General features: G+C 33.0%; 1 protein-coding gene across 1 annotated transcript in view; it reads right to left on the bottom strand.

The window, feature by feature from the left end:
* LOC139512231 (uncharacterized) overlaps window positions 1–12837 on the bottom strand; it is a 48990-nt gene that overhangs the window by 31400 nt on the left and 4753 nt on the right. Inside the window, exons 5-6 of the mRNA XM_071299683.1 lie at window positions 11476–11490; window positions 10609–11071 (exon numbers count right to left, since the gene is read on the bottom strand). Of these exons, the coding sequence (XP_071155784.1) occupies window positions 10609–11071; window positions 11476–11490 (478 nt within the window). The remainder of the gene's footprint in view (window positions 1–10608; window positions 11072–11475; window positions 11491–12837) is intronic.

The raw sequence follows: 12837 nt of genomic DNA, 5'->3' as shown, positions 1-12837 counted from the left end.
CTTCATAAAGATATTATCCATCTATCAAGTTTACAGATATTTATTTATAGTGGATTGGAAAACAAGTAATTGAAAATTATATTAATCCCTTTCCACTATGCGGGTGCGAGGGCTGCCTTTATCAGAATTTGCCTTCTCTCTTTCGAAATCTACAAGGGTGTCTTTTACATGCAAGAGATATGGCTCTCTCTTAACACGGGTCAGCCTTCTATTGTCCCGATGGACTATCATCGTTTCTCAAGACCACACTCGCAAAGGTTATATCAATTGAGTATTAAAGTCAACTTAATATCAAGATTATTTATATAATATTTTGCACTTTTTTTACACCAAAAACCTCCATATTTAAGGCCCAAAATTTTGGTGCGTGCATCAATTAACTCTCTTGTGACAACTGTAATGAGTTAGTGTGCTTACTAGGTCATATAGATAAAGGCAACAGTAGTATACCGCTGCTCAATAGTCATAATTCGATTAAGCAAAAACAAATATGAGTAAAACTAAAACCGGGGGTAACAAATCAACTATAAGAGGAAAGCAATGGAAAAACAGAAAAACTGAAATACAACAAAATCAAACGCCAACATACATAGAAACGGACAAAGATAATAAATGCAATATGATTTGGTACAGCACATTTGAAGTAAAATGTGTGGTTGAACCTGGTTTTATGGCTAGACAAATTTCCCGCTTATATGGCAATGCTTAAAATATCGCTCAACAGACAACACTACGTAACAGGAACCAACCAGCGCAAGTAAATTCAGCACAGACCAATACATGAATAAATAGTAAAATAGTACATTACAATATGTGAAGCTTTTACAGGGATGCATATTGTGTACATGCACATGAAGGTGCCATTAAAGTGAGATGAAAGATACCAAAGGGGCAATCAAAGTCATGATAAAACAAATATAATATGACAACGCAGTGGCTGAAACTGGAAAAAAGATAAAAACCAGACAAACAACAGCACACATAACGCAGCATAGAAAGCTTACGGTTGATGCCTAATCCCACCAAGCACTGGAGGTGATTTCAGTTGCTCCGAAAGGATAAGTAAATCCTGTTCCACATGTGTCAGACGTCTAAATATGACACGCTTGTGTGATTTGTTTTTACAGGGTTTATTAATTAGCATTACTTTAAAATGCGATATGAGCTAGCTTTCAGTATTAATCTCTGATTTCTACTCATACGAAAATGAAAAAATACAGGTTATCATTAAGTTTTTTTTCGAATTTTTATAAATATATACGTCTAATTTCAATCATAAAACATTTCTGTATTTTATAATAATGGGATTGTTTCATTCTTTCTAAATTCCATCAATATTGAGGTAAAACATGAAAACTTGTTTCCTGCCTTCTTGTAGAGAAAACAGGGTTGGTTGGTACCAGATATGGGGTAATTGAAAATGTAATGGTAATTGAGTGTAATGCATTGCAATTTTCCAAGTAATTGAATGTAATGTGTAATTGAGCATTTTTTTAATTACATGTAATAGTAATTTAATTAATTACAATGAAAAATGCAAGTTATGCTAAATTTCTTTTGAATAACATTTCAATTACATGTACTTTTATGGTGTAAATGGTCAGAAATTGTGTTTGACATACAGAAATGTTTGCAAAATAGTCTTATAACTTAAAAAAAAATGTGAGAATCATTTATTGTTGTTGTTCAGTTTTTTAGAAAGATCTTAATCTAAATATATTGGTAGCATGTATATATTTTCCGGACCATATGAGTATTGGGACCATACGCGTATGGTCATGACGCTATCATATAGGTTATTTTATTATTATATAATAATAAATAGATAAGCTTAATAAAAATAAAAAGTTTTGCATAGTTAATTTTACTTAATTGTCAAATTTAAAGTCAACACATTTTATACCGATGGTCATTACCGATTTTTTATTACGAGTGAATGGCAATATGTCGACCTAAAAAAATCAAATTCCAAAAATTTCTTAATGAACTGCTATCTATGATGAGTTTATTTACACAAGAAGTAACTGGAAAATAACATAGTTAATTTAAGTAGACATCAGAATGGCCAAAGACCTCGGTATCACTGTACGCAGCTGCAAAAAGGCTAGCTTTTCACTCGCAAACAAAAGGTGTAAATGAAAAGGATCGGGCACAAAATTCTTGCAAATGCAAAAAAGCTATGATACCGTTTGGAAGATAATGTCACACCAAGCCTACATGCAAGAAAAAACTAACTATGGCATTAATTTTTTTACGTAGTTTTTAGCTTATAAAATTAATAAATTGCCATGTTTTTTTAGATATAGTTTTTGTATTATTAAAATGTTTAATATGTTTAAAATCAAGCTCTTATTTTCATAGTATATACCTTTCTATACACTATCCAATTTAGCACATATTTACAACTTCAGTAATCCTTTTTATTAGTCTATTGATATGTTTTGGCTGACTAGCTGTAGCTCATTTACATAGTTTTGTAAATCTACTCACTATTATCATTGTAAGATATTGACTTCAGAATGAAAAGAATGTAGTTGCTGGTGTAAGTATGTTTATTGGTATATTTGTATAAAGCTGTGTTTTACTATACATGACAAATTTCAAAACATATAGATAGTTTGCAGTGGCATATTCCAAAAGAGGGTGGTGGAAAACGCTTATTTTGGGAGGGGGGATGATCAATGCTTTGAATAAGAACATACAGTTGAACCCCTCCCCCTTTATTTTGGATTGGAACCCCTTAAAAAATGGATGGATCTGCCCCTGGTATGTTACCATAGGTAGTCTAGTGAATAGTTTACATGCATGAAATATCTGTCACTGGACATTAAGCAACCAATAATCAATCCATTCATGACGAAATATATCAAGTTGCTTGTATTTCCCTTTACAAGGTTTCATGGTTCACTCTTTTTTTGTGTACAAAGTAATTACATGGAAGATAATATAAATGATTACAAATTTAGATGGCATTTTACTCTAATCAAGTTATAATGAACTACAATGAATATTTGTTACTCTTTATTTAATTGAAAGAAACTTTTAATTGTCAAAAACATTTTTTGATCCAAAGATTAAATAGTGGGATGTTTAAAAATTAATTTGAAAATTAATTACAGACTATTTAGTTTAATTTGGAACACCACATTTTTTTCAAAATAGCCAGTAGCAATTTGTATTTCAATATCTTGATTACGATACAATGAAATCTTACCCTTGTGGTCATTCATGCGTAGTTACTTAGTACACGAAAAAGTATGTACTATGAAAGTTAAAGAAATAAAAATGATCCGCTGTAAAAACAATTGGCAATTAATTAGACTAAATGTGTAATAAAACAGCCTAGGGACAATGTCACGATTACATGTATGTTATCTAATTAGCAAAACATTGCTAATATTTAGACATGATACAATGTTTGTACTAAACATTATTTTCAATCTAGTGACAAGCATTCTTTTGAATGATTGTAAAGTAAAAAAACAGGTACAATTTAAAAATTATTTATCTATATCGTTTAATTAAGTGGCTTCATTTCTGAGTCAAAATACCCCTTAATGTATTGGCAAGTTCATAGGAACACATTCTCTCTTCTATCAACACATCTGATGATCAAGCAATACCTGCTACATCAGCTCCTGTCGAAACAAAGTGTTCAGACCAGAGAGATTCAGACTAAATGACAAAACATTAAAATACTAATGTTGATCAAATACAATGCCAAAACTTTGTTGTAAGCTAATCCTTCATTGCCCATTTGAGGATGCAATTTAATACTTGGTGTCCTAGAACAAATTATTTGGAAGTTTTTTGAAAGCTTTTTAGGATTTTTTTATCAGGATTTTTATTGTGAGAGTTCTTCGTGTCCTGTTTGTACAAATGTTCTCTTCAATTTATTCCATTAGGAACATATATTGTTATAATTATTCCAGTGGGAATAGAATATATTCCTGAATTTTGTTTCCATTTGAACTTGTATAATGATAGGAACTTCTATTACATGACAGACCCCTAAGATTATTTTAACTTGCTAGGTCATTTTAATATGAAAATTGATCTGCCAGACAATATTTGGGTCAAGATATGCAATTCAATTCCCATATACGACAACAGTAACCTTCTTCCTTTCATCTGTTCATATCATAAAATGGGATATATATGATGGCTCATTTCGAAGGTAAGACTCATTTTCACACATGTTCAAGTTTAAAGGTTGAATATTTTACAAATTGGGCAACTCCCGAAATGCCCCACTTAGTACTGCTTTGTGCAAGTGAAAAGTCCTTATTTTCACAATTGGTTCTAACTTAATTGCACTCCATGGGTCTATATTAACAATAAATTGGGTTTCTTTTAGTCCAAAATAATCTTTTTTTTTATTAAAGGCATGAAGTATGGCCAAATGCGCACAAAGAATCCGAGGTTTGAATAAGGGGAATTTATTCCTTAGTTTTAAACGCATTCAAAACTTAAATTACAGCAAATTTAAATGAAACAATGTCCGAAATTTTATTGCCGTTATGTCAGAAAAAAAGTGCATGAAATATTACTGTCTTACCATTAGGCACGCAACACTCGATCAATCTGGCTAACAAGTTGTTTATTTCAAAATCATCTAATAGGTTTTAACTAATATAGGTGTTGAAAAAGTAACTTAGAACCTTTGAGTTATCATTCTTTGATTGAAAGAATAAAATGGGCTTTTTCGATTATATGCACAGTGTGTTCATCAACAGACAGTCGTGGTCCTCAATGTATGAAGGAACGAAGGTCGTTTTTCTTTGTACGGTTTTTGCATTTGAAGTGCTCGCATCGAATCTGTTTATAGACAACAAAACTAGATTAATATTCAATGATCTTATATGTTTTTCCCTGTTGATTTTTTAATCTGGAATAGCATATGATTGGGCTAGGTAAGGGAATTATTGCATTGGTGATTATTTTTGAAATCGCTTTGGTTATTTAAGGATGTTTTCCCGATAAAGTTGTCACTGTTCTGCGTGTTTTATATTTTGTTTATCGATTATACAATGTTTCAAAAACTATACATTGTAATTTAAGAAATAGTTCTCTTATGAACCCACAATGTCAGAAAAAAAACAACACTTTTAAGATTAAAATTATACTAAAAAACAGATACATACGCGTCATATAGAAGACTTATACATCTATCATCTTGCAACTGACATGTATATAAATTCGGTTCAAAATAGAACTATACAACATACATATAAAATGAATCAAGACAAAGTCCTTATAACGAGTAAGATTTTTTTTTAAAACCGCGTGACAGGCATCGGTTTCCGTACAAACATTTTATTTACGGTTAAAAGTAAAAAAATGATAGAAAGTAGTAGATATATATCTAAACTGAGTGCAAATGAATACGCATTACTTGTAAATTTCAAATATTAAAAAAAATATTAATTTTTTTTGAATGATTACCTATATCGGATTGAAAATGAATTGTCAGACTTCTTTCGACAACTTTAAGCTTGAATGATTGTAGAAAAAAAGATACGAGCTTGGTTGCAGAAAAGTGGGGAGAGTGGACTGCAGCGCTATTTTACGTAAAAGTGATTTTCTCATGTTTGTTTTGGAAAGCCTTGCTTAAGAATTGAAATTTCCAATCCTTTTTTGTAAGCCACTGCAATAAACTAAGGCGGAGATACCAAGAAATTCAGACTACCAGAGACATGAAGTTTGGGGCATGGTGCAAGGTGGCATTTCAAGTCGTGAAATTGCACACAGTATTTGGCCACAACAATTACCAGACTCATCAAAAGATTCAACCAAACTGGATCTTTGAATGATAGGCCACGTCCCAGAATACAGAGAGCAACTACTGCCCAACAGGACCGGTACACTCGTCTTCAGCACCTGCGAGATCGTTTCCGTACGGTTGTCCAATCAGCACGAGAGAATGTCGGCGTTCATAGGAGACAAATTGGAGCAAACTCGGTAAGAAGCCGTTTGCGCAGCAGTGAATAAAGGGCACGGCGGCCTTTCCGTGGTAACATGCTGACAGCAGTATGACACCAAAATCGCCTTAGATGGACACAACTTCGTCAGAGATGGTTACACAGGCAATGGACAACTGTCTTATGGACGGACGAATCAAGAACCCATCTTCGCCGTAGTGATGGAAGAATTCGTGTGTAGAGACGACGATGAGAACGCTATGCATATTCATGTATCCAAGACACAGATCGTTGGAGTGGTGGTAGTGTCATGGTATGGGGAGGAATACCGTTCAACCATAAAACTCCACTCACCACTATCAATAGAAATTTAAACGCCCAACGCTACATCGATTATATTATGGCTAGGCATCAAGATGTTAATGTTTTTCAACAAGATAACGCTCGAGCACACTTCGCTAGACTCACAACTGAGTTCATCAATAACAACCATGTTCAGACATTACCATGGCCAGCCTTTTCGCCGGATTTGAGTCCAATTGAACAATTATGGGACCAAATTGGACAAGTCGTAAGACGCCGACAGCTACTACCAGTTACGCTGTGCCATTTTCAAATTGCATTGCGGGAAGAATGGAAAAACATTACACAACACCGTGTCCAACGTCTGGTCAAGTAAATGCCACGTCGTTGTAGAGATTGCATTGCAGCGGTGGACACATTAGTTTTTGAGACTGATAGTTAGTGAATTTTATCGCTGTGTTGCACGAACGCATTGCATTCGAATCGTGGTAATTGAACATGTTGACTTTTATATTTAGATAAACCCATAAATTGTCATTAACAATTACTGCTTGTAAAGAAAATATTTTTTTTTGTATACAAATGTTATTTTAAAAAAACAATTGTTGCGTTATCATTGGCACTCAGAATATATTAAGAAAGTATACATTTGGCTTTTAAATTTTCGTATATTTAAAAAAAAATCAATCAACTTATTCAAGTCAAAACCTTCTGATAGTTACAAAGGAAAAGTGTTGTAAGTCGATCTAGTTCTCTTTGGTCATACATGTGCATTTCAGTTAATTGTTTAATCAATAACCTTGCTACAAAAATAAACATAACATTATGTTGATACGTGATAATGTTCAGGAACTTGTTTTATTTTTTTCCTGTAACAAGTTTTTGACATGATGTTGAATATTAAAGTTTCTGAACATAAGTATAAAAATATCGATTTTCTTCATCATTTGTTTCTCGGTAATTGGGTACAACTTAACATTGCATATATGAATGTAATAATATGTTCTTCTATGAACACTTTTCTAGTGTATTTTTGAAGGTCCAATAAACTCATCATAGATACAAGGATTGTAATTTGTAATTCGCCAGACGCGGGTTCATTCTACAAATGACTCAGCAGTGACGCTAGAATCAAAAGAAGTAAAAAAGGCCAAATAAAGAACGAAATGGAGGACCAAAACCTCCTTAAAGATCTGCCAAATAAGCTCAGGTAATCTGTCAAAAAGCCTTAGTTTTTCAAAACTTTAAAAGTTTTGTGAACAGTAAATTTATAATTTTGACCAAAAATGACCAACACAATCAAATTCACACTATCGGGAAAATTATAACCGCTGATTTCGAGGATCCAGTAATTGTATTTAAAAAGAGCGTCAGAAGGTTGTATTTAAATTAGCATTGGTTTCGATTTTGGGGAAAATAGGAACTGTTCAATTATTTCCCAAAGACATCGATTGTACCTTTAAACAATTTATCCAAATTAGCAACATGAAAACCCATAAAAAATGCGGGATAATATCAGGTGCTCTGGAAGGGTAAGCTGATCCTGCTCCATATGTGGCACCCTTCATGTTGCTCATGTTAGTTCAATTAAATGGAGAAATGTTAATACATTGAAAGGAAAAGTTCACAATTGGGAAGCTTACATCATTTAGTGTCGTGAAGTTTTGTTTTCAACCGACCTTTATTGTCAGTTTCTAGATGGAAGCAAGATATGAAACAGACTTAACGTATTGGTTGTATCCTTTATCTCACGCTCGATGATATAAATGCGTACATAGTCACCACATTTGAATTATTTAGTAAGAATGTCATCTTTATAGGGGAAATTTCAGTTAAAGGATACTGCTTACTGCTTACTTCGATTCTTTCATTCCAATGAACTTCCTGTATGAAGTCAACCTCAACAGGTCGGCAAGACGAGAGGCACAGTTGGGTCGCATGAGAATGCAAATTGATGGATAAAAACTAGTTTTTAAAAAGTAATAAATATGTTGTCAATCAAGAAATCAAGCATTCTGATATTGTTAGTTTCAAATTTAAAATGTCATACATGTTCACGCATTAAAGTAAATCAATTAAATTCACTCATACATTAAACTACAAATTTAATACATAGTTTTAAAACTCATGTCAGGCATATAATTTTGTAAAATTATACATTTAGTGACATCTGTTTTTCATCAATAATTTCGGCTGAACGTCGTTTTATTTATATTTCACTTTGAAATTCAATCCAATGTTATAACCTTAATGGTCTCTTGGAAGGTCGTGGGTTCAGTATATGGTTGTGCTAAAAATAGGTTAACCTTCTCACATGTTCAAGTCTCCTTCCCAAGTAAAGAATCTTGTTAGTTGTCCTAGTTTTGTCATTTTGAAAATCCATGGTTGACTGGAGATATGTCATTATCTTCAGTACTTCGGAACATTAATATACTGACATTTTGCATCGCCACCAACTTTTCTTGATACTGTTTGTTGACCATCAAACGGCTTATAAATATTTTGCCACTTTTTGGGCGCTATTTCATTGAAATCCACATTCAAACTCTGTTAAAACAATTAAGACAATTCCATGGCAAAAAACGGAAAATTAAAAAAAGGCAACAATAATACAAAAACACAACACAGAAAACTAAACAGAGAGCAACACAAGCCCTGGAAAGGGGGGAGGGGGGGTTATAAGCAACTATTAGAGATCCGAAAGGCAGAACCCATCATAAGAAGTTATTGCTGTAAACTCTTTGTTAAAAATCTGAATGTCTTTCTGTTAAGCATGTCCTTGGGTAATTGCGGTTTCATCGGTTTTTAACCATTATCTTTTATGGACATATTATCCCATGATTTAATATAATTGTATAGTGCATATATACATGACAGTGAATTTAACACAGTATTTGATAAATGTTTGAATGGTTTTCGATCAATTTTGGCTATCGACAAAAAACTTCTATTTAATTTGAAATATTTGTACATAACATGATTATTATTTTTTCACGACATATACGAAACAGCTCTCTCCGCGATATAGCAAAGATGTTTATCCCTCTATTGTTGTCTTGTTTTTAAGTCTGAACGGTCCTGCTAAAGGTCAATCGAACAAATCCTTGTAATACGTCAAATGCCGACAAAAGAGTGAGAACATTAATCAACAGAACTATGAGGAAAAGGTGAAATATACCAGAGGGACATTCGTTCTTATAGTCGAAAATAAACTGACGATGCCATAGCTGAAAAGGAACAAAACAAAGAGACAAACAATAGTACAAAACACAACTTGGAACATTAAAGACTAAGCAACACAAAGCTCACCAACAGCTTGAATGATTTTAAGTGGCCTAATAGGGTCAAGAGATTCGGTTTCACATGTGGCATCCGTCAAGTTGCTCATATTAGTAAAACCCCGGTTATAAGTTTAATTATGTGGCCACATTTGTGAAAAAGGGGACGGGATTATAGTTACGACACTATGAACATGTTCGCTATCATCCGTGAAACTGATATTCCATAACGCCTAACCCACTCGCAATGGGGCCTTTAAAATTTACGATTTCAACATCACCATTTGTAACTATTATTTTGATAGCTTCCTTTTAAGCATTAATCCTCTATCAAGGACATTCTCATTGGAAAACAAGCCCAGAAATATCGTATCATCTAGAGAATATATATACTATGTATGCAGGCTCTGTAACTTAGAAAAGGAAAGGTCACAATTGGAAAGCTGAAACCATCTCTTTTGTCGTAAAGTTTTGTTTTCAACCGACCCTCATTGTCAATTTCTGTATATAAATCAAGATATGAAGAAGATTTAACAGTATATGTTGTATCATTTATCTTTAGTTCGATGTAATAGATGCGTTAAACATGAGATGTTTCTGTATGAAATTAGCCTCATAATAATAGAGGAACAAGAGGGGCACAGTTGGTTCCCATGTAAATGCTGATTGTTTATTGAAAATTAACATATACTAGATGATTCAAACGATTAAACGTCTATCTACTGCAATATTTGGATTGTAAAGCAAAGATTTGATTGTTCAAAACATTTTTGCCTCCTTTTAGGCATAATTCCAAATTTAAACAGAGTAAAGCCTATGCATAGTAAAAGTGAAATCAATTCCCAATAGCAAAATATCATTACACCGGTAGACTCGGTGTCAATTGACATACACGAGGTCATTTATAATGTAATAACATAAACATGGGAAATTTCAATGGAAATTGCACGAAATCGAAAGTTGTCTATATGATAAGGATAACTAAAGAAGAATTGCTGATATTTATTTTCAATAATTTGCTTTTTCTATTGAAACATGACAGTGGTTCAGCATATTTTTCCTTTAATGTTTAGCCTCTGTAAGAACTTCTAGAATATGAACGATAGGTTGATTTCTTCTTCTCTCCGGAATATGAACCATAGGTTGATTTCTTCTTCTCTCCGGAATATGAACCATAGGTTGATTTCTTCTTCTCTCCGGAATATGAACCAATGGTTGATTTCTTCTTCTCTCCGGAATATGAACCATCGGTTGATTTCTTCTTCTCTCCGGAATATGAACCATAGGTTGATTTCTTCTTCTCTCCGGAATATGAACCATTTGTTGATTTCTTCTTCTCTCCGGAATATGAACCATAGGTTGATTTCTTCTTCTCTCCGGAATATGAACCATAGGTTGATTTCTTCTTCTCTCCGGAATATTTCCTTTGATATCCCCACCTTTTTCTTCCCTTCTTTTTGCAAGTGCTGCAGGCTATGTCATCATTTGGTTGGTTCTCTTCACATCCATTACATTGAATGTCTGTACGACGTTGTACAGGACAGTTCTTTGGTACACCACATCCTAGATCTCACAAAACAAATAATAGAAAAATTTGTATTTAAATTTATACTACACTTCGTTGGTTTTTTTCAATAGGAGGAAAATAAAAAAAAATATTTTTACATAATTTATAAAAATAGAAGGACACGACACGTTCACTAGTTGATTGATGTATCCTTTTAAGATTGTTCAGTCACTTTTATCGACTCAATGTCTAAGGGTTTGGGTTTTTTTTTATCATAAAACGATGTTATTTATTGACCTATTATTGATTTGTACTTAATATAAAAAAAAAAATGCACAATATACCTATTATTTTCAAGACGTGTACATTGTTAAAAAAAATCTTTATTATCAATACTTAGATAACTTCTGGAATTTCAGAATAATTATTCATGAAAAAAATCTTAAGTGTACGGATCCATACTCACAAGTGTTCTCTTTTGCTGAAACAATAATTAAAATAGGAATGTCGATTCTCTGTTCAAAATAAAATCTATGATTATTTTAATAGGGAGAGAAAACACAATGTTCATTATTATGCATAATTGCTCTACAATAAAAACAATGTGTTGAAAATGATATTGTTATATATGTGTATAAAGTTTTTTGAGTAAGCTATATACAAACAAGGAGCTGTGATATAATTGCCAATGAGACCACTTTCGGCCACAGTCTAAATGACGTAGATGTAAGCAACTTTAGGTCATCATAATTGTTTTACATTGTCATTTCGGGGTCTTTTATAGCTGACTATTCGGCATGGGCTTTGCTAATTGTTGAAGGCCATACGGTGACCTATAGTTGTTAATTTCTGTGTCATTTTGGTCTCTTTTGGACGGTTGTATCATTAGCAATCATACCACATTTTCTTTTTTATATAAGGGATGATTTGTCATTTCCTATCGTTAATTATCCGTTTTTAGATGGTGACGTTCCCTTGTCACCATCTTACGGTGTTTATATATCTCAACTTGTACGATTCGCTCGTGTATGTAACAATGTTTTAGATTTTAACGAGAGAAATTTATGTATTACTGAAAAATTATTACTACAGGGTTTTCGATATCACAAACTAGTCAAAACATTTACTAAATTTTATCATCGGTATAAAGACATCTTTCGTAAATATAGCTCTACATGCAGACTTCTAATACGTTCAGGTATTTCACATCCAATTTTTTATGGAAATATTCTTTATAAAGCACAAAGGTGTCAGTATTCACCTAAGAAACTTACAAAACCTTTGAATAGACTTATTAAGAAGGGATATAATTACGATACTGTTGTCAAGTCATTAAAGATTGCATATTTTGGCGTTAATATTGAGTCACTGATAGGGTCTTTGCATCGGAACTAAACACATTTATTCTAAAAACAGTTGTTGGCATGACACGAGTTATGTTCTTCTCATATATGTTATGATTGTATGATACTAAACCCCTAACGGGAATGATTGTGCCTGATGTTCATATGATGACATCATAATCTTTCAGTCAGTTTTATTGAAGTCTGAAGCTGGCATGTCAGTTAACTGCTAGTAGTCTGTTGTTATTTATGTATTATTGTCATTTTGTTTATTTTCTTTGGTTACATCTTCTGACATCAGACTCGGACTTCTCTTGAACTGAATTTTAATGTGCGTATTGTTATACGTTTACTTTTCTACATTGGTTAGAGGTATAGGGGGAGGGTTGAGATCTCACAAACATGTTTAACCCCGCCGCATTTTTGCGCCTGTCCCAAGTCAGGAGCCTCTGGCCTTTGTTAGTCTTGTATTATTTTAATTTTAG

The sequence above is a fragment of the Mytilus edulis genome, chromosome 2 (genome assembly GCF_963676685.1).
Source record: "Mytilus edulis chromosome 2, xbMytEdul2.2, whole genome shotgun sequence".
NCBI lineage: Eukaryota > Metazoa > Mollusca > Bivalvia > Mytilida > Mytilidae > Mytilus > Mytilus edulis.
The sequence above is the reverse complement of the archived record's forward strand: the minus strand, read 5'-3'. Positions and strand labels throughout refer to the sequence as shown.